A 17572-nucleotide genomic window follows, 5' to 3' on the forward strand; every position below is an offset into this window, starting at 1 on the left:
AACTTGCAGGTAATGCCAGTGGGTGACATGCAGCTCGGTTATGACATATGGATCCAAGGAGGGCCATGGGGAAGGGCTGGAAGGGGAGCAGGGGTGGCCAAATGTGCAGGCCATATGGTCTCTGTCACGGCCACTCACCTTTATCGTTCTAGCATGAAGCAGCCAGAGACAGGCGTAACCAAAGGACTGTGGCTGGGTCCCAGTGACACCTGATTCCTGTTAGACACTGAAATTCGAATTTTATACATTTTAGACATCACAAAATATTCCTTTTGTTTCCCATCCTTAAAAAGTATAAAATCCATTCCTAGCCCACTGGCTGTGCAGACATAAGTGGTGAGTCAGGTATGGTCTGCAGGCTGTAATTTACCACCCCCTGGATTAGAGCATGTGACATAGAAGTATTATCTGAACTTCCCCTAAGGTGAGTATTTCTTTGAGTTAGAAAAATATGCAGCTTCTCAGGCTCCTACCCTGACCCTGAAGATTCTGATTCCGTGGTTCTGGGATGGAGCCAAGGATGTATACTTCCAGAAAGTACGCAAGTGGTTTCTGATTTTCAGAAGTGTGGGAAACACTGACATAAAACATAGAACGCTTTTGGTCATTTCTCCAAAGATGGCTTTGTTTCATTCTCCCTCTGGGCAAAGTCAAACAGTGCAGTTTCCCGCACTGGCCGTGGGATGTCCTTGTTTCCTCTGTCCTAGTCCTGGGAGCATGTCCCTCCAGGGAAAATGTGCCAAGGACAGTCTCCCACAGAGGGGTACAGCGCCTCCTTTAGAGTTAGCCTAACTCCTGGTGATCTCATTGTATTTTCAGTCCCACTGGAAATTGTGGGATCTTCCACGATGCCTGTCTGGCAGCTGGTCTCAGTGGAAGTCCCAGGTGCTGACCGGGGCTGCTCTCACACAGGGCTGGCCAGCTGGGGTGAGCTAGGAGGAAAGCCACCCAGGAGTCTCTGGTGTCAGGGCCATCCCATAATAAGCACCTGATGCCCTCACTCTTGGGCCAGGTACTGGGTGAGCTTTTCATCCACACCAGTGGCTGTCTATGCGTGGGGCAGGGAGGTGGGGACATTTGCCAATGTCTGGAGATGCTTTTGGCTTCCCTAGTAGCTCAGCTGGTAAAGAATCTGCCTGCAGTGCAGGAGATCCCAGTTTGATTCCTGGGTTGAGAAGATCCACTGGAGAAGGGATAGGCTACCCACTCCAGTATTCTTGGGCTTCCCTGGTTGCTCAGCTGGTAAAGAATCCGCCTGCCATGGGGGAGACCTGGGTTCAATCAGATTCATTTGGTCATCCCGACTGGGGTGTAGGAGGCCAGAGATACTGCTAGGCTTCCGGTGGTGTGCAGTCAGCCCCCACAGCAAGGAATGAAAGTGAACGTGAAAGTCGCTCACTCTGGTCCAAAATATCAGTACTGCCGAGCTGAGCAATTCTGCTTTATGTCATCTCACTGAATTGCAGGAAATACACATTACTATCCGAATTTTTTAAATTACAAAATTTAATTTGTAACAAATTTTACAAAAATTACAAAACCAAGTCACTGAGAGTTCAAAAAAACTTGCCCATGGTTCCCTCAACTCACTGTGGTGCAAAACCAGGATTGAGTTGGGTCCCTTAACTGGGGTGCCCAATCCCAGTTTGCCCCAGCCATTTCTAGTTTGACTGAGTCTAAGTCCTGCATCCCAAGCAAAGTGCCCCAGTCCTGGGCCAACTGGGATGGTTGGTCACCCCTTGACCCCTCTGCACTCCTTCCCTGAGCCTGCCTGGTCCCACCTGCCTCGGGTTGCCTCGAGGCCTAGACTGGGGACATGGCAGAACTAGGTCTTTTAATCAGGCTAGTATTTGCTTTTTCCTGCCTATTTGCCTGTGGTCCCCTGGAAGGCAGGCCCAGGGAGCCTCTGTGGGCAGCTAGTGCCCAAACACAGGCAGCCCTGCCAGCTGAGGTGTGATGAGGCCAGAGTGCTGTGAGATGCTCCCCCCAGTGCCCCCACGGGTGCATCAGCACCAGGGTGAGTCCTGGGTTCCCCTGTGCTCAACACGCTTTCTCTGCAGAGATCCCAGGGCCGCCGGTTCTCACTGCTCCCCTGAAGTGGCTTTGCTTGCTCACCTCCAGTCTCCTGTCCCTGCTGCTGCCAAGTCCTGGCATCCGTGCTGGCCTATGTGGCCTCTCTGACTTAGTTCTATGCCCTCCCCATGGAGCTGAAAGGCTTCAGGGCCAGGTTTAGGGCCCTGGTCCCTGGTGTCCTGCCCCCAGCTCTGCTGCCATCATCCCCCAGAAAGTCTGCCTTAAGCACTGGCAAGAATACTGGAGTGGGTTGCCATCCCCTTTTCCAGGGGATCTTCCTGATCCAGGGATCAAACCTGGGTCTTCTGCACTGCAGGCAGATTCTTTACCATCTGAGCCACCAGGGAAGCATGAAATATGTGGACTAGAAGTCAAGGAAGCTGAGTTTCCAGACACTGGGGAAAACAAAGGCAAACAGGGTAGGCACAACTGTACGCTCTTCTTATTCGAAACTGGGGGCTTCCAGGGCTTACTGAAAAAGGTTGTGGAGACCTAGCTTCCCATTCCAGCTCATTTGTAATTGCGTGTGAAACTCAGACGAGGCTTTTAGTCTCTTTTCATCTGCAAAGTGGAACAGCCACTTCTCTCCCATGTTCCCTACAAAGCTGTCTCGTGGGGCCATGGGTGTGGAGGTGGATGTGGGTACTGAGGGGAGGGCACCGGTGAAGGCGGGGGTGGCGCCACCTCTGACAGCTCTGCCCCTGTCTCCCCAGGACATGCCCTACTACCGGTCCCAGTTTAAGAAGTGTGCGGTGGTGGGCAACGGGGGCATCCTAAAGAACAGCCGCTGCGGGAGGGAGATCAACAGTGCTGACTTTGTTTTCCGGTAGGAATCACCTTGGGTCTGCACCTGCCACTTCTACCCCCACACCCCTCCTTCTCCATGCCCACCCCTTCTGGTGCCCCACCCTGTAACGCTGCCCTTTTAATCCCCACTTCCCACCCCTGCAAATCCTCATGCTCTGGGTTGTCCCTTCCCCCTTCAGCTCCGTCCTGTGCAAGGGGTCGAACCTGTCAGGTCCTCAGTCTCCACATCTGTAAAATGGGAGCAAATGACATACCAGATATGAAGACACTGAGGACTCACAGGGGCATGCAGAGCTGTTAGTGAGGTCGTCTGGGCAGCTACCTCTCTGGTTGGGTTCCCCTCTTCAAAGGTAGCCTTGTGGCTGACACCAGTATGAGCTTCACTGTGGCCTTACCTAAGTTAGACACCCGTCCATGTATTTCTTCTTCCTCATGTAAAACCCCCTCTTATCTCTTTGGGGATTCTAGCTTACCTCTTTAAGTAGAAGATAGGTTGAAAATAAGAGTTAAAGTGAACAAACGGGTTGAGGCTGCAATCATCTCATGGGTTGGGGATCTACAACAATTAGGCCACTCAGGGTTGGTGAGGGAAGGGGCTGAACTTGCCCTTCTATGCCCAGGCCACGAAGATTCCACCCAGCTGGTTTCCTCTCTGTTCCTCTGCCCAGATGATCACCATCGCTTTCCTCCCCACGCCCCTGCCCCCCAGCTCCCTCTAGAATGACTGACTACATGCAGTCGGACCACTCTTTCCCGTCTGCAGGTGCAACCTACCCCCCATCTCAGAGCAGTACACCGTGGATGTAGGGGTGAAGACAGACGTGGTCACCGTGAACCCCAGCATCATCACAGAGAGGTCAGTAGCCCTCTCTCTAGACCGGTCCTGTCCAGTACGGTAGCTACTCGTCATGCATGGCCACTGGGCACCATCCAGATTGAGATGTGCCATCTCTAAGTGCAAAACACACCCTCGCTCTAAAAGATTTACTATGAAAAAGAGGGTGAATCACACCTCATTACACTTTTATACTGATTACATATTAAAATGATAGTATGGGGGTATATCAGGTTAAATAAGATCTATTGTAAAAATTAATTTCACCTAATCCTTTCTACTTATCTAAATGTGCTTCCTAGAACATTTAAAATTACATTTGTGGCCTGCCTGATGTTTCTCTCACACAGCGCTGATCTAGACAATCTTCCCCTAGAGATGAACCAGAGGGCTTTCCAGTGCATGACGGGGGCAGGCAGCTCCCTACAGGGAGTGTCCATGTGACACTGGGGAGAAACCTCAGGCAAAGACCTCAAGGCACCACCTCCCGCCAGCGGGTTCCCTCCTGGGGTCTGTCTGGGAAGCCTGGGGGAGGGGTTAAGGTGTTAAAACTTCAAAGAGGGCACAGTCACACCTCCAGGTCAGGAGAAGGGGAAGAGGAGGGGGAGGTGTTAAATGGGGACAGATGCCCACAACCTTTACAGAGTCAGCATTCAGAGAAGGGTGAGATGAGTCAGCTGGGAGGAGGGCTGTTTAATGTAGAGAGAAGGTTAGGGAGGGGCTATGGGGAAGGAAGGGCTCCGGGGACCAGCGACTGGCTTGGTGTCCATCCCCGGGGCCCTTGGTGAAGGCAGGCCAGGGGGGTGTCCTGAGGGGGGCTCTAGGGAAGGCCTCCCTCCCGCACTTCCCCTCTGAGCCTACCTGGGCACTCTCATCCGTGTGGGTTAAGGATTACCCTCCCCCTGCAACGGCACCACTGCCTCCCCCCCCCCCCACCCCCCAGGCACTTGTCCCTGTGGGTCCAGACTGCCCTCTCCTGTACCCACTTAGAAAACTAGAACTGTGCCGGAGAAAGGCGGGCATTCATCTGCTGAGTGACTGGGATCAAAGGAGGCGAGGGAGTGGGGGGTGGCCTTGAGAGACCCCCCACCCCGCCAGTCCTTTGCGAAGAGCCCTGGATCAAGGGTGGGCCAGCAAGGGCCCGGGGCCCCGTCTCACCCTGCGCGCGCCCCGCCAGGTTCCACAAGCTGGAGAAGTGGCGGCGGCCCTTCTACCGCGTGCTGCAGCTGTACGAGAACGCGTCGGTGCTGCTGCCCGCCTTCTACAACACGCGCAACACCGACGTGTCCATACGCGTCAAGTACGTGCTGGACGACTTCGAGTCGCCGCAGGCCGTGTACTACTTCCACCCGCAGTACCTGGTCAACGTGTCGCGCTACTGGCTCAGCCTCGGGGTGCGCGCCAAGCGCATCAGCACCGGCCTCATCCTGGCCACGGCGGCCCTCGAGCTGTGCGAGGAGGTGCACCTGTTCGGCTTCTGGGCCTTCCCCATGAACCCCTCGGGCCTGTACATCACCCACCACTACTATGACAACGTCAAGCCCCGCCCCGGCTTCCACGCCATGCCCTCGGAGATCTTCAACTTCCTGCACCTGCATAGCCGCGGCATCCTCCGCGTGCACACAGGCACCTGCAGCTGCTGCTGAGGGCGGCGCGGGCCTTCTGCCGGGCCCCCCAGCGCACGGGCACCCCCGGCACACGGAGCCATGCTCTTCCTCGCCGGCCGGCAGGGCGGGGTGAAAGCCTGGCACTGAGGCTGGCACTCTCTTGGATGCTCAGCTTCAGACTTGGGTCCTGTGGGCTCTGGGAGGCAGGGATGCGGGCAGGGCAGAGACAGCTCCATGCGTACTGCCCCACCTGCCCCCTACTCCCCGCCACACCTCAAGATGGGGGCCCTGGGGGTCGCAAGGGAATCAAGCACATTTCCACTCAGTGTTAGCATCCAAAAGAGCACAAACCGTATGGCCTCTTTGCAGCTAAAGGAAGTCCCTACTGGGAACAGAAAAGAGGGAGACAGACAGAACATGTGAGCACAGTTTAGATGTAACTCAGACTTTCGGGTTCCTGACTCTTATTCCCAGGCCTCGGCCATGAAATGTGGTCTAGAATCTCAGAGCTAAAAGGCCAGCCAAGTGGCCAGACCTTCCTGTGAGGACAGTGGCTCAGAGAGGTCCAGGGATTATTAACCAAGTTTCCACCAACCGAGTAAGTGGCACTGTGAGATCTGATGCAAGGGCTGTGGGTTAGGATCTTCGCTCAGACACTGTCAGCCAAGGAGAGCCACCCCCTTCAAACACATCCTCAGACACACACGTCTTGGTGCCTCCAGGTTCAATCCTGTGTTTGACCTTTTGATGAGAAGGAAATAAACCAGACCAGCCATTTGCACTAAGGTTTTCAAGCCAACGTTATCGACTCAGTAAGTGCTTAGCGACTTGCTTCCTCTTCTGTCTCCCTATTTTCAGCTCTGTTTTAACCCGGAGTTATTTATAAGATCCATCCCTCTGTGTGTTCCTGAATACTGCAGTTCCTGCTGTATCGTGTTCCTGAATTGGAACCGTAAGGCTCGGATTGGAAAGCGCTGACATGTGACTGGTGAGCTTAGCTACGGAAGTGAGTCGTGGCCTCCGACACCAGCATCACTGAGGTCCTACTGTGAAGGCGGGGTTTCCCGCAGCACGCAGCCTGCTGGCCTTCACGTGCGTGGATCCACAGGGCCTGTGCTTTGGGAAGTCAGCTGTGCCTAGGCTGAAAGGGCTTCACGTGTCATTTCACATCGTTTTCCCCCCCCTGAGGTATTCCCACCGTGAATGCGGCTGTGCCTAATACACACTGTTGGTGAATTGCCTTAGAATTTCGCTTTGTGGAACCGTAGAAGGCTAGTGCTGGATTTTCAGCCTGCCCCTCCTTTCCTCCCTTCCTGCTCTCTCCCCTCCTTCACCTAAACATTTCCAGAAGCCTGTTCTGCTTTGGTTTGGGGTGAGGCTTGGGAAGACATAATGACAAATAAAGACAGGATCTCTGTCTTCCAGGAGTGGAGGGCAGACCAGAGACAAATTCCGACTCCACATGCTGGGTGTAATGAGAAGGAGGAGGGATGGTGAGAGCTCAGCACACAGGGAACAGGACCTTTCATCTGATCACCTCATCTTACAGGCAGAGCAATAGGCCCAGCTGGTGAGAGACCACGGCACACAGGCCCTGTCCCGGGTCCCCAGGCTCCCCATTAAGGCCAGAACGCCTTCCTCTTGCCTGGGCTTCATGTTGGTGGGGCCCTTGTGGAACGGGTGCTCCATGCACAGCACTGTTCTAGGTGCTGGCCTTGATTCTGAGCTCCGGTCTTCACTGGGGAAACCTCAGGCTGTTCTGAGCCTATCTGCTTGTCTGCAGTGCAAGGAAGTAGCCAGTGAGCCAAAGTAGGCCCAGGACGTGGTGAACCAGGGAACACCCCCGAGGACAGTGGATGATCTTTCTTGGGCTCTGCCTGTTTCTCCAAGGAAGGAACATCTGAGACAGATTCCAGTTAACTGAGGTTTCCAGCCAGTTGTTTGTGGTTAATTGAGCCCCATTCTTGAAACTACAGAATGTCAGACCTGGAAGACTCTTAAAGAACATTTTGTCCCACTTAAGGAAGGTGAGGTGACCTCCCTGAAGAACAGGGAGGTGACCTGGCTCAAATCATGCCAGGGGCTCTACTGAGTACATGCTGTGGACAGAACCTTGGTGAGTCAGACACCAGGGTTCTCATAGCCAAGGGTGTCTGCCCCAACCAGGGCCCTTGTAGGAGCTGGGGATGGAGCATCACAACCCATCTCATGTAGGAGCTGGACTCCTTGCTTTTGGTCCTGTTGAAGTCTGAGGGCCTTAGGGCAGTCCCTTGTCCTTTCCTAGGTCTCCATCTCCTCATCTCTACAACCAGAGGCTTAGAAAATATCTGTAGGTCTCTGTAATCTTTAATTTTATTAAGTTTTTGGAAGTATTCATGATGTATGGATCTAAGCCATAGGTAATATTTATTGCTATAATAGCTAAGATTTCCTGCACGCTTATTCTGTATCAAGCCCTGCACTGGGCGCTTTCTTTGCATTATCTCCTGTGATCACCACAGGACCCCTTTGGGTAAGCAGGCTCCAATGGGGAGACAGAGTCATTTGGTGTCTTGCCAATGGCCAGACACCCAGTAGAGGAAACTGCACCCCGGGTCTTGTAGAAACCCAAAGCCTGCGCTCCAAACCTCTGTCTTCGCCACTTCCTAGCCAGTGCCCCCAGGGCTGGCACAAGAGGAATGCTTGTTCCAGAAGGACCGAGAGGCCGCTGCAGGGTGGTGCTGGGCCCTGCTCTAGGGACAGTGCTCGGAGACTGGCATGGGTTCAGAAGGGAGTGTGCTTGTAGGTGCTTCTTCACCCCGAATCGCCCCAGCCCTGACCACAGTACAGGTGCGCCCACAGTGCAGTGAGGGAAGCTGAGGCCACATTTTGCAGAAGGGGTACTCATTAAATGATGGCGTGTTGGAGGACTTGCCCAAGGCCACATGGCTGGCTAGTGACTCAGCTGGGACTTGGTCTCCTGACTTCCACGCTACACTTTTCTCCTGCAGCCAGTGTTTGTAGGAAAAGCACATTTTCAAAGGCTCAGAAGACCTGGGCAGTGGCTCAGGAAGCCACCCCACCCGCATGTTCCTTGAAGCTCCGCCCCATCCCACCATGCAGTGCAGACAGCTGGTTATATATAATACCCTTATGTAAGGAAAATCGACTCCCCAAACAAAACAACGATCGTGTCTTCCTTTGTGCTAAGCCCACTGCTTCAGGCTTCCCTGGGGGCTTGGACAGTAAAGAATCTGCCTCCAATGCAGGAAACCCAAGTTTGGTCCCTGTGTTGGGAAGATCCCCTGGAGAAGGAAATGGCAACCCACTCCAGTATTCTTGCTTGGAGAATCCCATGGACAGAGGAGCCTGGAGGGCTTATAGTTCGTGGGGTTGCAAAGAGTCGGACACGACTGAGTGACTAACACTTTCACTTTCACCAGGCTTGAAAGGCAGTGAAAATAAGCAAACGACTCTGTGCTTAGCCAAGCAAAAAGGAAGGTGGCTCAAGGTCAGATGCAGCCTCTGAGACCATTTTTGTAATGCTGCCGTGGCAGCTCTGCCCACTAATCGCCTGGTGCCGCAGACAGTCCATCACCCTCAATTCTGCTGAGTGTAGGGAGGAGGCAGGGGCAGAGCTACCTGACAGCTGAGGGACAACACAGAGCTGGCTTCAGTCAGGTATTCAGCAAATGGTTACTGAGCGCTCATTTTGTGCGGGGCATTTGGCTAGGGGCCTTTGAGCTAGTGATGAGCAGAGTATTAGCCCCAGCCCTCCCAGAGCTTATGGTCTGGTGGGCATGTCCAGATGCTGAACTGAGTTGCCTGGGGGACTGAGGCAACTGAGGGGCTGAGCTGAGTACTGGCAAATCTGGGCTCAGGGACAAGTATCGCAAGAGGAGCACCAGGCCATGCAGGCATCGGTCCTGAATCCTGAAGGCTGGCAGAATGATTGTAGTTGCTAAAGCGGTAGACCCATGTCAGGCTTCATTCCTCAGCATCCATGTGACAGGGGTGAGTGGCTTCACTGGTCTTTTGAGTCTTCTCTTCCTTTTTTTTTTTTTGGTAAGAAACCACTTTACCCTGACTTTCCTCCTGCCTCTCTGAATGCTCTTTCTCAGGCTCCTTTGTTGACCCATCTTTTGTGAAGCTTCCTCAGAGTTCTCTTCTCTTATTAGGAGTGTTCCTTCAGAAACTGCATCTGTTCACAGCCTCAAACCTCTCCTGTCCTTGCATCTTACACCCCTTACCTGGAGGCCAGTTCTCCTTTGAAGCCTCAGAAACACCCTCACTGTGGCTGTCTGAATGCCTGTAGCTGCTCAACGTCTCAGCTGGTATAGTTAAAACCTGTTCAATGTGCCCTCAACTGGCACAGGTAAAAGGACAATCTGGGTTCAAAGTCACATCCCTCCCACTTCCTGGTGACTTTGGGGGAGCGGCAAACGCCCTCTGGAAGCTCTGATTCATCATCTGAGGTTTAGGCCAGGACACCAGCTATGGAATAGGGTTCCATGATGCCTAGCACAGTGCCGACACAAACTGACACCCAGAGAACAGGTTCCTTCTTCCTCCTCTCTTCCCCCGCTGAATGGCTCTACCTCATCACTAGCCCCTCAGTCCCAAACCTGGGTCTCTTTTGGTTCTCCTTCCTCCTTCGCTTTCTGTTTGTTCACCAGATTGTATCAATTCCAACTCATAAACATCCCTTGAATTCGTTCCCTCCATACATTCCTTCTGCCACTGCCCTAACTCATCAGGCCCTCTGACTGATCATTCTGCTTCTAGAGAATTACCTTCTGGAAACACCTTTGGTGGAGCCCATTGCCTACTTATACCATATAGTCCAGATTCCTTTACCCAGACATGCAGGGGTTGTCCCAAGCTGGCTCCCTCACCTTCCCAGAGACCCTCCTGTCCCCATCATCCCACCAGGACTCCTCCAGGTGCTGTAGCTTCGCACAAGCTGTTGGCAATGCCTGACATGGCTCTTACCTCCTCGCTCCTTCCCTTTACCCCACCACTTGTGCAGGTAATGTCAGGTGAGGGTCCCCACCTCTTCCCCTCTGTGAACCTAGGCTGAGCACTCTCTGCACTTCTGCAGGAACCATCACTGACTCCTGTTAGGACATCCTCACAGCGCACCACCATGGGTGTGCCTATGTCCTTGGCTGAGGGCTGTCCTTTCCCCCAGGAGAAGGCAGTGTGTCTGGTTCTTCTTGGTGTCCCCAGCACTGGCACAGAGCCACCTGTTAACTACAGCAGTGGGGTCTCTGATTAGCCAGTGAGGTCCAGTGGTTCAGGAGACCCCACTAATAAACTGAGTAACATGTAATTGTCAGCTTAAGAGAGTCCTCCCTTGATGATGATTACTTGTTTTGCCTGGCACCTTGCATGTGGGAAGCACTGCGCTGTACAGACGCCCCCACCTGCCTCTGGGGAGCTTGGGGCATAGGTCCCTGCTGTGGTTGCTTGCTGGCTCCATCACCTGGTCTCCACTGCCTTCTCTTTGCCTCCTTCCATTGTAATCTTGCATTAAATCCCTGGGTTGGGAAGATCCCCTGGAGAAGGGAATGGCAACCCATTCAAGTATTTTTGCCTTGAGAATTCTGTGGACAGAGGAGCCTGGTGGGCTACAGTTCATGGGGTCTCAAAGAGTCAGACGCTACTGAGCAACTAACACACTATTATAATCTTCTTCCTCATCTGCTTCTTGCCTATTCACCAACTCTCCCTAGTTTAAGCAAAAAGTGGAAAGATTTTCTTTTTCCCTTCTCTCCTTCAAAACCATAGATTTGTCAGAATCTTAAATCGCTATGTTGAGGTACAGACCAGGTAGCAGTATACAAAGGAGTAATCAATAATGTCTCAAGAATGAGTGGAAAGTGCTGTGTTTATTGGCTGGGAAACAAATGAACTGAGCTTTGCAAAATGTCTGCTCCAGATGCCCAGTGGAAGGTCAGGAGCTTGGGGGTCTCTCTGGGAGGGGGCTGGTGCGGCTCTGAGTTCAGCACACACCCTGGCCTCTCTCCCGGCAACCCGGGCACCCTTCTAAGGAGGAGGCTGACTGTGGCTTATGACCGGATGAGGCCAGGCTTGCGGTGTGGCGATGCTCGGGGTGTGCCTGTTCTCTTGTTCTTTAGAGGGCTGGCCAGTCTAAGGAGGTTGATTACATCCTACAAGGCACTGTGATAAAGTGACGTGTTCTTCAAGGCGTAGACTGTAGATCACTTGTGTCAGAATCCCCTAAGTGCTTTGAACTGGGCTCTGCACCACTTGTGGGTCAGTGGCTACTGCCACATGAGTGATGGCATCTGGCTTGAAATTCAGGCTGGAGTCTTAAGCGATAAAAGAGCAAAAACAAGCATCTGACACACAACTAAACTTTGGTATGTTTTAGAAATATGAGTATAAAATATAATCCACTGTTAAATTCACAACAGAAATTGACTGCTTAAGAATCTCTTACATTTACGAAATCTGTTTTGGCCTAGACATTATCAGTGATTTTTCTATTTTTCAATTGTGGGTAAAATATACATAAGACTTACCATCTTAGCCATTTTTAAGTGTACAGTTCAGTAGTGTTAAGTTGTGTAGCCAATCTCCAGACTGTTTTTTTGTTGTAGTTATTGCAAAACTAAAACTCTATACCCATTAAAGAACAACTCCTCATTTCCCCCTCCCCCAGCTCCTGGCAGCCATCATCCTTTCTGTCTCTCTGGATTTGACTACTCTAGGTCCCTCACATAAATGGAATCATAGCGTGTCTGACTTTTTGGTGACTGGCTTATTTCATATAGAAGAATCTCTTGGGTATGATCTGTTCTCAAATGACTTGAACTGTTTTCAGTGTCCCTATGATAGGATTCTGATTTTAATTTTTGCCTGAACAGTTATCCTGGGCCCTTGGTTGTTCCCTGGCTTCTGACAACCTCAGCACCTTTTGCTGAGGGTCAGAGCAGACCCTGTCTCGCTCTGCTAGCTTGACTCAGCTGTCCTGGCCAGCCAGTGTCCTGAGAGGCAATAGCTCTGCTCAGCTTCTACAAGTCTATAGATATTTCTCCTACATGGTCTCTTATGAGAACCTGCTTTTCTTTTCTTAACGAGAGAGAGAGGGAGAGAGACATACATACATTACCATGACTTAGCTCTTGGTACAAAAGCCAGAAATCAGTGACTGTCTCTCTTTTCAGTAGGGGGATGGTTTCCTTGGCAACCAAGTAACTCATTTCCTTTAACTAAATGACTTGTTCAACTTTAGGGTAAAAGTGTTATTTTCTCTAGAATCGTGGTCTTTAACCTTGTGTATACATTGAAGTCACCCAGGGATCTTTATAAAGCAACCCATGCCAGATCCTCATTTTTCCAGAGAATCTGATTCACTTGGCCTGGGGACAGGACCCCATACTCTTATTCTTAAAAATCTCTTAAGTGAATCTACTGCACAGAGGCCGAGGGTCTCTGTTTTGGCGGCACATTGGGGTCATCTGGAGAACTTTTAAGAGCTACTTGTGCCTGGACTTTGCCCCCTGAAGTTCTGATCCAGTTGGTCTGAGGTGTGACCTGAGGGCTTTTCTGATTCTCCAGAGACCCTACTATGCAGCCAAGACTGAGAACCACTGTTCTAGCCCGGCATCTCCCAAACTTGAACCTGTGTCAGAATCACTCGAAGAGCTCACAGGTTCCTGGGCCTCTCCCCAGAGTCTGATTTGGTGAGCATGGCAGGGAGCTTCCTTGCTGCTTCCTAAGTGATGCTGAGGCTGGTCCTGGGAACAACACTTTGAGGAGCACTGCTCTGCCTGATCTTGTAACTGGCTCAGCCCTATTCTGCTGGCATTTATTTCCAGATTAGTGGTTGGGAGCCTTGATTCAGGCTTGAGACTTCTTAAAGGTATCAAGCAGCTTTATTTCTGAACATTTTCAATCTTTAAATAGACATTATGAAATCTTTTTAAAGCAAAATTAACTAGATTTCCTCTCCCAGAGTTAAGAGGCTCGGCGTGTGCTTGAATTAAGATTCATCTGTTCCTGGAGTAGGGATGCATTTGGGGATTAGCGCTAAGAGGCTGGAGTCTCTGGAGTTGGTGACCAGCCTGTGTCCGGGTGAGGGTCTCCCTGTGATGAGTGCTGGGATAAGATCAGGGCATCACAGTGCTCTCTTGAACACAAAGCCGGGGCTGGCACTCTGCCCACCATGCCGGTGGAAAACAAACAAGGTGGGGATGAGGCAGCATCCCACAGACATGGGCTGATGTGACCCAGGGTTCACACCTGCCTTATGCTCCTCCTTCCTCTCCCACCTTCTGTTAGAAAAGGCTCAAGTTGAAACCAGCGAGCTAGTGCCGAGATCCTGCCTCATTCTCTTCTGCCTCCAACTAGAGGCCAGTCCCTTGGCCCTTCTCCTGAGGATATCGACAGTCACGTGGCCCTGGAGAGCCCTTTATCACTGTAGCAGCTCACAGTTTCACATTCAGCTGCAAAATGTATGAGAAACCTTGAACATCTTAAAGATTTGTTAAAGGAGGAAATAATTGCCTTTTTTTTTTTTTTTGAAACAAGGTCAAAGCACACCTAACTTCCCAGGGCATTTTACCCAGCAAGTTTACTCAGCCTCAGGCAGGTGGGGACTCTGGTGAAGGAGAATTAATTTTGAGCCCCTGTAGTAGATGCTATAAAGCTCTGTATCAAAGACCAAACATCTTGCTAACAGCAAATCCCTCACGGCATTCATGGAATTTAATTTTAAATTCAATTCCAGTGAACTTGATTCTGGTTTCTAATAATAAAGCAAATTAAGAGAATGACAACAGGTGCTAGATTTAGCAAGAAGCGGCAGCTAATAGACTAACATAATGGCATTAAAAAGACCAAAGCTATACATCTCAGAAAATACCAAGTGATCTGATGCTATTTAGTGCAGGGGCCAATATGCAGTAATAACCCCAAGGGCCACAAATAACCCCTCACAGCAGCCCATCCTGTGGTGTCCACAGCCACGCAGAGATACGAAAATGCTCAAAGAACGTTCAGTAGACTGTGTTTAAGGAGGCAGAGCAGCGCTTTATCCACTTGGAATTATTTCCATCCCCAAGCACTTGAAACACATTTATCGAAATCTTGGTGCTTAAAGGATTAGCCCTCAGTTATCTTGAAGTTCAGGTTGGTGAAGTTCAAGTTCATTATCTGATCACATAAGATTCATGAGCTGGGTAAACTCACTCTTTGAGACTTAGTTTCTCTCTGACATTTGCTGCCTCTGCCCGCAAGGTGGAGGGTGAAGGGCACCCCTTCCACCGTCCTGCCTTGCAGGGGGCGTGCAGGGCTGGCGGTGGTGGCCGGGTGCCCTCTGCTTCCACCTGTGGCGTCTCTGCTGCTCGCGGGAGGGGATCTGCGTCTCAGCTGGGGCCAGGGCTGGCTCTGCAGTGACTCAGCCTGGATTTATTTGTGAATTTAAGAGTAGGCCTATTTGGTCGTCTTCCTGTGAAAGTGAACACTTCTGCTTTCTACACACCTTCATCCCCCATTTTCTCACCAGCCCTCGCTGTGTTCCTAGGAGGAGGGAAAGGCAGTGAGCGGCCTGCAGACTGGACCGAGGCCGGGGAATATGACAGAGGTGTGTCCTAGGTCGCACAGAATGCTGGTGGAACCCTGGTGGGGTGCCCAAGCTCCCCAATGGGCAGGGGCAGGTGGCCCTGTCTTGCTCCCACCCTGAGGCCCTTCTGTTTTCTTCCCTCTGGGTTATCCGGTTGACTGGAGTCAGCTTCAGGCCTGGGGCTTACCCATGACCGCATACCCTTCCCAGCATCTGTGGGGAGGGTCCTCTTTGGTATTCGTTCCTCTCGGGGCCCCCAGCACTGGGAGCTGTACCTGGTGGGGTGAGAGGGTGGCAGTTTTACTTGGCAGAGGGTCAGCCAAGGCCACAGGCCTGAGCACAACAGGTGTGAGGAGGTGGCTGGCAGTGGATCCAGTGATGCCCCCATTGCTGTGCTGGTTTGTGGGGGGCTGGGGGTGTCCCGAGTGACAGCTCCTGCCAGCCTTCCCGCACCTCCTCCACAGGACCCTCAGCCTCTGTTGGGGCTGGCTTCTGAGCAAGTCCCTCTTCCCAAGTTTTTTTTGGGGGGGCAGGTGGTCCTCCCGGAGGCTTCCACACTCTGCACACATATTTTAGGGATGCAACAGGGTCTTCAAGGCCTACCAATTCCCTTCTTGGACCCAACTAACCTCTCTTCAGAAAGCCATAACTCTTCTTCAAAGCTGTATCCTATGAACTGTGAAATATATGTAAATGTGTATGTATTTTTTAAACTCACAACTCAATGCGCGTATAAGAAGTTGTCTAGTGCTACAGCTTGGAGTCAAACCTCTGCCACCTGTCTCCCCAAGTGAAGGCAAGACAGATGATGGGGGTCCACGAGGGAGCTGTGGAAACCTTGTCCCGACAGCCACATGCTCCCAGGCTCGATGTTGGTTTCTGGGAGCTCACGTGAAGGCAGCCAGTGGAGTGCTCCCACAGGGCTGGCGGCAGCAACTCGCCCCCGCGTGGCCTCCTGTGCGTGAAGACGAAGTGGCCCTGCAGATGTGACCTCCACGTGCTCCTCAAACCCATCCCCCTGTGCTTTCCTCTCCCAAGAGCCTCATCACACTTCACTGCGCTCCACAGAGCCTTTCCCACTGGAGGAGGACAGGGAGACCGAGATGTCGTTTGCTGGGCTGCACGGAAACTCAGTCTGGACGTGGAGCTGGAGCATTGCTTTAAAAAAAAAAAAAAAAAATCCCTCTCTTGCTCTGGTTGATTTGCTCCCTCTGTTTGTCCTGGAGAGAAACGCTTTGTGCCCCTCCAGATTGTTGGGAAGATGAGGTCACAGTCATTATTTTCATGCAAATTTTGCTGAGGAGCAGGGATTCATTAGAAACTCTTGCAGCCTCATTCTAGCTTGTGCGTGGCTGTCCTTGAGTGATCCTGAAGTGGTGACTGTGACTTAACGCCTGAGACGTAATCATGGTAATTTGTATCTGTCACTGTGTTTGAAAAGCCCTCAATTCCACCCAATAAAACCAGTCAAGTGGTTCATCTAGTGCAGATTTCTCTGGCTGTGGCCTTGTGTGTGAGCGTGTTTGGGGACTGGGCTGGACCAGGCTAATGCAGCACAGCTCAATGCGGGAGGCTACCAGCTCTAGAGAGGAAGGCATGGCTGCCCGGGGCTCATCTTTGGGCAGCATTGGCCTCTCTGTGTCTGCCAAGAGTGGCAATCTAAGCAGGGGGGGCTTAGGAAGGGCTCAGAGACCAGACCCAGACCAAGTTGGGTGGAGTGCTGAATTGACAGTATACAGGGAGCAGAAGGACAAAAAGAGAGAAGACTGCAGACTTCCTCTAAGGAAGGAGGGTCCCCGTGGGCTGGTGGGGTGGGGGTTAAGGGCAGAGGGGTGAGTGGGTGGGGGAAGATGGGATCTGAGTTGTGCTAACACCTAGAAACAGACCCATTAGTGAAAAAGACTTGTTCTTCTTTAAGCAAACTTACTCTGTCAAGGTCTGGAGTCACAGCAAAGGAATTACCCTTTCATTAAAAAAAAAAAAAAAAAAATTATTCTTTCAATGCTGCTATCCGTGAGTGTGTTTGGAATAGGATTATGTTAAATAAATTTAAAAAAATTCATGTACAAACTGGCTGGGTCTGGCCTGCCTTATGAGATGTAGATAAGACTGTTTGGATTTCACAAATATGCATTTTGGAGAAAGTGCAAAACCTTTCTGATTTCTGCAAGCTCTCAGGGGCTGGTATTTTCATGACCCCCTCAGTCTCTAGACTTTAGAGCTTTTGAGCATGTTTCTGTTTTATATCCCTTAATCACCTAGATTATATGCAGACCTTCCCTTGACATCAGTGATCATACAGCACATTCCAGAGTGATGTGGGAGAAGTTGGGAAAGGGATGGACGACATTCCAAGCAAGCAATCTCAAGCGTAATGTTGGGTGTCCTCTGGCTAACCCACTGGCCAGCCTCCCACTGGGAATACTTCATGTGGTCCTAGCCCACCTATATGGCCAAACCTCTCCTTGACCTTTTTTGGCCTCCTATTCTGACTCCCCAACTCTCTATCAATGGAGAACACATTTCTACTATTTTTATTTGGACTTGCTTAAACATTCTCTGTGTGCTTGGTTTCCTGCAGAGCCTGGATCTCAGCTCACCTTTTACCTTCCCCTCCCCCCAGAAAAGAACTTCCATACCAGCTGAAAGATATTTAAACTTTCCTTATTACCGGTGTAA

The 17572-nt window shown here is 51.4% G+C and overlaps 1 protein-coding gene across 2 annotated transcripts in view; it reads left to right on the plus strand.

The window, feature by feature from the left end:
• ST8SIA5 (ST8 alpha-N-acetyl-neuraminide alpha-2,8-sialyltransferase 5) overlaps positions 1–16383 on the plus strand; it is a 74289-nt gene extending 57906 nt beyond the window's left edge. For both annotated transcript variants that reach the window (XM_040264545.1, XM_040264544.1), the window contains 3 exons: positions 2787–2899; positions 3644–3736; positions 4893–16383. In XM_040264545.1, the coding sequence (XP_040120479.1) occupies positions 2787–2899; positions 3644–3736; positions 4893–5361 (675 nt within the window). In that variant the 3' untranslated portion in view covers positions 5362–16383. The remainder of the gene's footprint in view (positions 1–2786; positions 2900–3643; positions 3737–4892) is intronic.
• Positions 16384–17572: the final 1189 nt, after the last annotated feature.

This window comes from Oryx dammah, unplaced genomic scaffold, assembly GCF_014754425.2.
Source record: "Oryx dammah isolate SB20612 unplaced genomic scaffold, SCBI_Odam_1.1 HiC_scaffold_22, whole genome shotgun sequence".
In the NCBI taxonomy this organism is placed as follows: domain Eukaryota; kingdom Metazoa; phylum Chordata; class Mammalia; order Artiodactyla; family Bovidae; genus Oryx; species Oryx dammah.